At 37.0% G+C, this 10,041-nt stretch overlaps 1 protein-coding gene across 1 annotated transcript; it reads left to right on the top strand.

The window, feature by feature from the left end:
• The first annotated feature begins 303 nt into the window (after positions 1 to 303).
• Positions 304 to 1,257, top strand: LOC101429131 (olfactory receptor 8B3-like). Its single transcript, XM_012529301.3, is given in 1 exon segment — positions 304 to 1,257. A coding segment is annotated over 1 exon segment (954 nt).
• Positions 1,258 to 10,041: the final 8,784 nt, after the last annotated feature.

The raw sequence follows: 10,041 nt of genomic DNA, 5'->3' as shown, positions 1-10,041 counted from the left end.
ACCACTGACCCTGAGGTATATCTGGTGGACATCCAAGGCAGAAGTGGAGCAGAAATGCTGTAGAGCCAAGAGATGTCATGGGGTTCCTGAACCTTATCCCTGCAGAACTTTCCCCCAATGCCTTTCGATACACATCTTGAAACATTCTTTTAACCTTTACTAAATGAAGAAAACAAAGGTGTGGAGATGAGGGAATTTAATATCATTCTCCCATTCTGGGTCTCAGTTTCATTATAGTAGGATTGGGTGGAGAGAACTGGCTACTCATTTAATGTTATTCTTTTGTCCCCTTCCCACAGATATATGTCCTAGAGAAGAATGGCCTCAAGAAATGACTCTTTAGTAACCGAGTTTGTCCTGCTGGGTTTAACACAGCAGCCAGAGCTCCAGCTACCTTTTTTCTTCCTTTTCTTAGGAATCTATTTGGTCACCGTGGTGGGGAACACTGGGTTGATTATTCTGATTGGTCTGAGTCCTCACCTTCACACACCTATGTACTACTTTCTCTTCAACCTATCCTTCATCGATCTCTGCTTCTCTTCTGTCATAACCCCCAAAATGCTGATAAGTTTTGTAAAAAAGAACTTCATCTCTTATGCAGAGTGCATGGTTCAGCTCTATTTCTTCTCTTTCTTTGTTATTGATGAGTGCTTTATTTTGACCTCAATGGCCTATGACCGCTATGTGGCCATATGCAAGCCTCTGCTTTACAAGCTCACCATGTCCCGACAGGTCTGCCTCATGCTGACAGTGGGTGTATATGCAATGGGATTTGTGGGTGCCACGGCCCACACTGGATGCATGCTGAGACTCACTTTCTGTGAGGGTGGGGGCAACATCATCAATCATTACATGTGTGACATACCTCCCCTCCTCCAGCTCTCTTGCACAAGCACCAACATCAATGAGCTGGTAGTTTTCATTGTGGTGGGCATCAGCGTAGTAGTGCCCAGTTTCACTATCTTCATTTCTTATACCTTTATCCTCTCCAACATTCTCCACATCCGTTCTACGGAGGGCAAGTCCAAAGCCTTCAGTACCTGTAGCTCCCACATAATTGCTGTTTCTCTTTTCTTTGGAGCATCAGCATTCATGTATCTTAAGCCTGCTCCCACTGAAGCTCAGGATCAAGATAAAGTATCCACAGTTTTTTACACAATTGTGGGGCCAATGATGAATCCTTTCATCTACAGTTTGAGAAACAAAGATGTCCATAGTGCACTGAGTAAGACTTTGAAGAGAAGGGTGTTCTCCTAAATAGAAGTTGTGTTAGTTATAGATTCCAAATATTAGTAAGGACATGCAATGGGAAAACTTGTAGAGAGAATAGTAAGAAATAAAATAGAATTGCAAATGATTTAAAAAATTAAGTTCAGTATATGTCACTTCATAAATAATGACAATATAAGAAGGAGGATGATACTTTCATAGAGAGTAGGGTGAATAGTTCATCTGTCCTCCAGTTTATTTTCAGAAATTATAACGTTTTAAGTGGGAAAATTTGAATCAATCTGGATTTGAGATTTTTGGATTGAGGCATGTCTGGAATGCCGATGAAGTTTTGTCTTGGAGATGGAGACATTGAGGACATTAGATTCATTCTTTTACTCATTCTTGACAGGTGGTTGTGTTTGAGAATTGAGGGTGGTCTATTTGAGCATTGTGTAGTCTTTTGTTTTAGGAAGTTCATTTCCTTATCAAAAGGAGAAAAGTAAGAAGTGTGATTCTCTTCTCACTCTTGCCTCTAGTCTCGAAGCAGCTTTTACTGATAAAAGAAGGCCAAAGATTTCCTTTTGAGCCAGTTCCTAAAGACAGGAACCTGAGATAATCATTTAGAATAGTCAGGAATAAAGGCAACCTCCATTGTTTGTTTTTTAAAAAATCAACTTCATTAATACATATTAATAAAGCATACAATTCATCCAAGGTATACAATCAATGGTATTTGCTGTAATCACATAGTTGTGCATTCATCACTTTAATCATTATTAGAGCATCCTTATTATTTCAATGATAATAAACAAAAAAAACCAGACAAACAAACAAGAAAATTCCTCACCTCTTAATCTCTCTGTGCTTCTCTCACTGTACATAGCTGCTGTTTCTGGCTATTTTATCCAAAGTGTTAATCAATGGCTTTTAGCATAATCACAATGTTCTATTAGGTTTTAGCTCTTTGTCACTTCAGGGAGGGAAATGTGGGTACTAGGATGAGATTTGTCTTCACTGGGAAGGTTTATACTAGAAATATTTATCATTAGTAGAGGAATTTTTGTCCTTTCCTCAAATATACTTTAAAATCTGTAATTTTAACAGTTGGCATTTTCTCTTTGTTATTTTCACCTTCCTTTTTGTCTCTGTTTTCTATGATTTGTTGTAGAAGTCAAGAGAGGTTTAATTATTTGTGTATAGAAAGGCCAGGACTCAGGAATAATTTTGGGAAGGAAAAAAGATTTCTTTACGGCTGGCCAGACTTGGAAGCTTTTTGTTTCAAACTTCGAGCCTGGAACAAGATTTTAAAGTTCCTTTTGTACAGGGTGGGGAATTAAATGGTGCATTTATGAAAAAAAATGACTATCTTTGTTAGTTAAGTGATTGTTTGTGTACCAGATAGGTTTGAATTAACATATCACCCACATTCCGTTTGGATGCAACCTTGAATACACATCCTTTTTGAACATTTAAAGTTTAAAGGGCCTATATTATTTAATTGAATTTTTAGGCACACTTGGACACAGAATTAGATAATTTTGAATTCATGCATAGTCTATATTATATTTTCCTATTCGAGGCCAAGTCCAAGTCCACTTAAGCTTTGGCATTACCACTATCATAGTTTTCCTGGACTGACTGGTATGTATATAGAGTTTGCATTGCTAAATTGCCTACTGGAACTGGAGTTGTTGCCATGGTTACCAAGGGCTGTAGCCTTTTACTGTTCTACACCCACAGCTCAGGACACATACAGCTTAGGCTATTTACAAAGAGACAAACAACCTCCCACACATAGCCCACATCACTTCCCTCCCTTATCCTGAAGCTTAACTTGCTAAGCTTTGGCATAAATCATTGTTGGAGTTATGAGTTTGTTGTTTTGATTGATTATTTTACTTATTAATTTTCAGTAAGGACTTAAAGACAAAGTTTCTGGGTAGTATTCAGGGTTTATTTTGTTTTTAGAAGTTTTTGTCCTGGGCAGTAGAATACTGGGGGCAGGGCCCCCCAGCAGTTATTTTGGGGGCCACCAGCGCTTATGTGGATTTTGCCAGGCTCCAGATCCATCTATTAATTTTATTTTACATGTAAAGAGTTTACACTTTTAATTTTAAAGGGGTGCTGAAGGGAGATGATTTTTTTCTGTAACTGCTTGTTGCTGGCCATGAATTGTAGTTATTACCTAACAAGGTGTAAAACCTTTGTTACTTAATTTTGACTGGAGGAAGATGGATCTGGCATTTTGTACAAAGCAGGATGAAATTTTTATATGGTTAATAAGATGTTCATTCTGAAAGAAACAAACTTAATTAAAATTTTGGAATACTTATTTTTAAAAGAGGGCATTGGATTACAGACGTAGATAAGATTAGGTATCTATAAAGATGGCACCCTTTTTAAAAGTTGGTGGGGAACAGTATATAAATAATTTATTTATTTTTAGAGGGAAATTGTAACAGATACTTAATTTTGTTTTGAAGATGCATTTCAGGTTGCTTAATGATTGGCACTCATGCGCTCTGTTAGGTGTTCCTGGTGAATTGGCACATTTTGGGCAATTGGTTTTATTCAGGATTAATGCATTAAGTTGGAAATATTTTTAGTTTTTTTTTAGCTGTGGAAGTGATCAGAACAACAGAATAAAGTTTTTTACATTTTGGTTTTATTGTATAATTTCTGGTAATTTTGACTGTTTAATAAGTGACCCATCACTAGCAAGTAAGCCTCATTTTTGCTACACAGTAGGGTACAGTAGAGTAGTAGGGTGGCTGAGCCTGGCACCAATTAACCGGCTACCTGTAAGTCACTGGTGACCTCATTGTTTTCAGCTAAGACCACCACTTTATTTTATAGACATGTTTATTAACTATTTAGAAAATGAAGTTACCAGGAATTTAATATGTTTAATGCTCTTTTGTACCTGATCCAGAATAGAAAAGATAACATTATAATTATTAGGCATATATTTAGAACAGGAAAAAAACACAGCACTTAATATTAATTAATGTATTATTTAATGCACAAGGATTCTGAGTTGCAATTAATAGTTTTAAGTTTCAGGTTTGTAATACCTTTCCATGGGAGTAGGCCATAATGCCAATTGTGTTTAAGTTTTACTCACAGTATCCTGGTAATTATGGCTTCACGTAGCATGTTTTTCACATAGTGAGCAAGTCACAGCATTGTTGATCTTAGAGAGAGTTTCCAGTATTTTACCAGCCTGGTGCATAGTGCTCTCTGGCTCTATGGAACAGTGCCAGTCTGGAGGTGATATCCATTATACGCTTGGCTGTACTGAGCCATCATTGGCTGCTGTAGGAACTTGAAACTGTAATGTAGTTTTTGTTGATTTCAGGAGCATAACCAGAGGCTGATATAGCAAATATTTTTATTTGAGGGGTTAGTGACCAGCCTAGTTAATAATTCACATGGAGAGGCAACCTGTAATGTATTTAAGGCCTGGTTTGAATGCACAAGAGAGTTTGACAATGTTAAAGTTTATTTTTTGATTTTATATATTTTAAACATTTTAATGTAACACATCATAAATAAATGACTTTGTTTACTTATACAATTTTACCATGAAGATAATAGTAGGTATTTTACTTTAGTAATAGAGGGGAAAAAAACTATTTTTCATTGTTAAAATGAAAACGGAAGATTTCCAATAGAATCAAGATAACTTTTCATTACCATTTACTTAAATATGTACCTTGTGGTGGTCTTCAGACAGGTTTTATTACCACAAAGTTATTTTTTGTCACCAATACCAATCCAGGTTTTTAGTTAACAATGACTTCTAGAACTAGAACCATTTAAACATTTCAGTTTAGAAGATGTTTTTACAAATTCTTTACAATTAATCACAACCACATAGACTAGTTACCTTACATTTGAATAAACTTATTAAATTACAATTACCAACCAAAGAAGTTTACTCTATTTATTTAAGAGAGCATATCCTTAAGTCAAGTAGATACAACCCTAGGAACTGGTTCTCCAGAAGGCTATAGAGATCCACAGGGTATATGGTCATGGCAGATAGATTTGGAGTTCTGTGCCATGTGAGAGGGCCCTACTTTGGAATTTGTGCTCCTGAGTGTGATGGAGCTGGCCTCAGATATGACTTTTCTGCACATGACTTTTGTGTCACTTTCACTGAACCTGTGGTTGGCGCTAGGGATGGTCCATACTCAGGAGACTTGAATCTCTGGACTGCCCATGTGCCAGCTGGGCCCTGAGCCTCAGCAGAGTGGTGACTCCTACTTTCTGGTTTGTTGGTTTTACCCACGTCAGCTAACAGGGTGGTGAAGATGGTCAAACACCACACCAGGAAATCAAGAGTGCTTACAACGATAAGCAGAGGAATTGCTTCTATCATCCATGTGGAATCTAAGCCCCCTCTTGATCTAGAGGTGGAGGGGACATCACCATCCCAGGGTCCACAGAATGGAGGAATAAAATATGGACTAGAGTGGACTTAACTGATATTCTACTATAAAACTATTGTGATGAGTAATAGAAGAAATTTTAGCATTGAGGTGGAGAAAGTGGCCACAGTAGTTGCTGAGGGCAGGGAGAGGGTAGAAGAGATGTGGTGTGGGGGCAGTTTTGGGATTTTAAGTTGTCCTTAATAATATTGCAGGGTCAGATGCTGAACTTTATATATCCTACCATAACCCGCAGAATGTACAGGAGGAGAGTACAAACTACAGGGTAAACTATTATCTGTGTAGTGCAGCAGTGCCCCAAAATGTGTTCACCGAGTGTGATGAGTATGCTGCAATGATGAGGGAGATTGTTGGTGTGGGAGGAGTGGGGTGGGGGTGGGGGGTATACAGGAACCTCTTGTATTTTTTAGTGTAACATTTTTTTGTGTGTGATGTATATATCTTCAAAAAAAAACAATTTACAAAAATGATGTGATGGGGGTGGGGAATGGGATATATGGGAACCTCTTATGTTTTTTGTTTTGTTATGTTTTTTAATGTAACTTCCTTGTGATTTATTAACTTTAATAAAAAAAGAAGAAAAGAGAGCTTATCTATAATTTTTAGCTTAATTTCATTAACATGAACTTACAATTTTTATTACTCTAAAGATTTTGTACATATAATGTTAATTTATTTAATTGGTATTTTATAAACTAAGGGAGATTACATCCAAGCTAAATAAAACTGAAACCATTATAGTTTATGCAAGGAATGTTCTCTTTCTTTTTTTTTTTTACAGGAAGCTAGAATCTTTTTTTCAACTGAAATTTGGTAATAGAATTATTAACCACTCTTATTTTAAGACTGTTAAAAGGTTTAAACTAGAGAATTACAGGGCAATCTAATTCTTAATTTCCCAGTTTAGAAGATAATTTTAATTTGCCACACCTAGGCCCTCCCTCAAAGCTCTTGTAAAGAGAAGGCCCTTTCCCAATAGTTCCTATAGTCAGATTTCTATATGACCTTTTCATCCTGCTTTTAATTTGGGCTCCAGGAATATTTATTCACATATATAGCTGCATATTTAATTTTTAACAATTTAAATAGAGCTCCTTTGAGAATTTTTATTTGTCAATTTGATATTATTATCTTGATGTATGAAGATATATATTGAGCAAATAGGCAGACACAAATGGAGTTAGACACAGAAACACAACTCATTGATGTTACTTAGAATTTGCATTATTTTATATACCGATTAGTTTAATTTGGGTTTTAGAAATATATATTACTCATATAACTGCATATTTAACCCTAACAATTTGAGTAAATAGGCAGACATGAATAGTTTGACACAGAAACACAATTTAGTTACATAAAACTTTCATTTTTTTTTCCAGAACAAGTATGACTACAAAACAATTGCAAGATTTCTGAAAGGTTTTTTCTTAATTTACACTATGATCATGCAGTTTTGCACAAGAATTTTGTTTCTTAACTAATGGCTTGTAACCAAAATGTTTCCAAAGCCTTAATACAATTTTCCTTTGATTTAGAATCTTATATATTACTTTTAACTTTAGTAGATTTTTTTGATGAGCAAGACTGATTTTATGTATATTTTCAAGGCTATTGAAACCTCAGGGAGATGGGTTTCTCTCATGAATTGCTACTGTTAGGAACCCTGAACCCTGACAGTCAAGGAAGGAGACAAAAAGACCTTAGTGGACGTTCAACCCCGAGGGTTAAGAACTCCACCAGGCAGCAATTTAGTTTACACTTGGAATCATGAGAGAAAGCAGGGTTACTAATACTAGTAGGACAGGAGACTGGGATGTCCCACGTCTGCTTTTCCCTGGACTATAGGGGCAGAAGCTGTTATGAAATAACCATAAACAAAGGCAAGGGGTGAAGCTAAGCTAGGCTTGAAGTGAACATAAATGAAGGTAAGGTTAGTTTAGAATTTACACTTACAATAATGGGTTCAGGCTAAATTCACCCAGTTATAATTTCAGTTATTATCCTTTTGCTGTTTTATAATATAAATGCATCTATAAATGATCTTAACTCTTAGTTACAGTTTTTATTAAACTTTAACCTTAAGGTAAATTGGATACCTTTATTACAAGAATTTTATTAGTAACAATCCAGTGAAGTTCTGCCTTTTCCTAGTAACAGAACGAGTTTTTATCTGTGAGTTATATACTTAATTTACCAGCAAGAGAGTATTGGCATCTAAAGATTCATTTTTAAACTACTTTTTACTGTGAATTCTTAGGTGCAAGCAACTGACAATAGTCAAACACAGATTTTAAAGTTGAGGTTTATCCCTTTTTTCCCTGCAGTTTTATGATCCTTACTGCTGACATCCCCAGCCAGACCATTAAAAGGGCTATCAAGTGATTAGAGGTCTATTTTTTTCAAGCAATAGCCTCCTTCCTTTAGACAAGTTTACAGCTCAAAACATTTCAAAGCATTTCTGCATAGACTCACAGGAGAGATTCAGAAAAGCAGAACCTGGCAGAATACAAATTTATTTTGGCCTTTAACAACTTAAGGAGGGAACCTTATTACATTTATTTTGATTCTGTTCTGCGTTTCCTTCACTTCGCCCTTTCCAGGAAGTTGGGTGCACAGTGATTAAATAGGAATGTGGCTTATGAGTAGAAGGCATGGACTCACTGGAAAGGGGTAAGCCACTCCCCCCTTTCCAGCTTTTTGCCAAAATGTCCTGAAAGTTCCTCTTTAAATTTGGCATCTTCCCCAGGGACCCAGCCACTCTGACTGGGGCCAGCCTCAACAAACTCGGGGGCGTGGGGCAGACACAGAAAATCCCTGAGTTCCCACAAGTGGGGACAATCCAGAGAGGCAAGACAACAGAGCATGCGCACAAACATTCACACAATGGTTTTGCTTCATGAACTACAATCAACTCATTCCTCCATCAAAGGCAAGGGAGGGTTCCAGCTCAACCAAATTCCACCATTTTATATAACTACACAACTCCAACACCAGCATTGAGCTGACTCAGACAGAAGCAAAAAACTCATTAATCTGACCCACAAGTTTTATATATATCTTCTTTAGCACAGCTGCCCATGCAGCCATTACAAACTTTAGAGAGAACTCTTAACATTAACATCTGATATAAAGCGAATTCATTTGCAGTTCATCACCATAATGAGATTCCAGCTAGATCTTTTTCATTGTTTAACTTTACACCCAGACCAAGCACCACTAAAAAGGCCCATTTTATTTTCCTGTAACCAAGTTTTCCAAAATCCAGACCAATTTCCAGAATGTTGGGATTCAAACATATAAATATCCCTTCCTATTATAATCAAGCTTTCATTACCTCAATGGAGACAAAGACCAATACCAAATCCTAACATGCAGTTAGACAAACCTCAAACACCAGGTTTTTCCCCTTTCTTTCTCCTTTTATCAGATCTAGAGAGAACAGCTTCCCCCCAAATTTCTGGAGGTACTAGGTCTCTCTTGGGAGGTGATCGGGCTCCCTCCCTAGCAATTAAAGCTAGGGTTTGCCTGACTATGCTCCCCTGGGGAGTCTTACCTTCTTCCGTGTTTGGAGTCTTTTTCATTCCCAGAATTTTTTCTCTTCAGACCTTCCATTGCCCTCGATTTTCATTGGGAAGATTCCAGTGGAGCCCGCATCTTTTCTGGATTAAATGTAATCCAGGGGCATGCAGATTGGGGTTCACCTGAGTTCTCCAGGCTTCCTTGAGGACCTGGAAGGGGTAGTGAAATGCTACTGTCTCTGGCCTTCATTTGCAATCCTGGACAAGCCCCCCAACATATTGTAGAAGTCAAGAGAGGTTTAATTATTTGCATATGGTATGTATATAGAGTTTGCATTGCTAAATTGCCTCCTGGGACTGGAGTTGTTGCCATGGTTACCAAGGGCAGGGCTTCAGCCTTTTACTGTTCCACCCCCACTGCTCAGGACACATACAGCTTAGATTATTTACAAAGAGACTAACATCCTCCTACCTATAGCCCACATAAGATTCAAATGATACATTTTATTTAATCACATCTATCCATACAGGCTCTGTTTTTAAATATGGAATAGTAAACAAGACAGAAAAGCTCTATATCTCACAGGGTTAATTATCTATAGGAAGGTAGAGTTGGGGTGTAGGTGAACAGGAGGTAGAGACAGACGATAAGTAAATAAACTGATAAATACGAATATACCAGAAGAGTAATATGCAGAGTCTTAAATTAGGGAGTATTTTAGGGAGTGCCAGTGTGGTTACGTTAGATTCAGTGGTCAGAAAGAACTTTTCTTAGGAGCCAGTCAACATAAACTTTCATGTGTAGAGCTTTTCATTTGTCTTCATTGAAATCACAAAGAAGTCTTCTCATAGAA

Source organism: Dasypus novemcinctus, chromosome 27 (assembly GCF_030445035.2).
Source record: "Dasypus novemcinctus isolate mDasNov1 chromosome 27, mDasNov1.1.hap2, whole genome shotgun sequence".
NCBI classification, from domain to species: Eukaryota; Metazoa; Chordata; class Mammalia; order Cingulata; family Dasypodidae; genus Dasypus; species Dasypus novemcinctus.
Note: the sequence above shows the minus strand (reverse complement) of the source record. Positions and strands in the feature narration are given on the sequence as shown.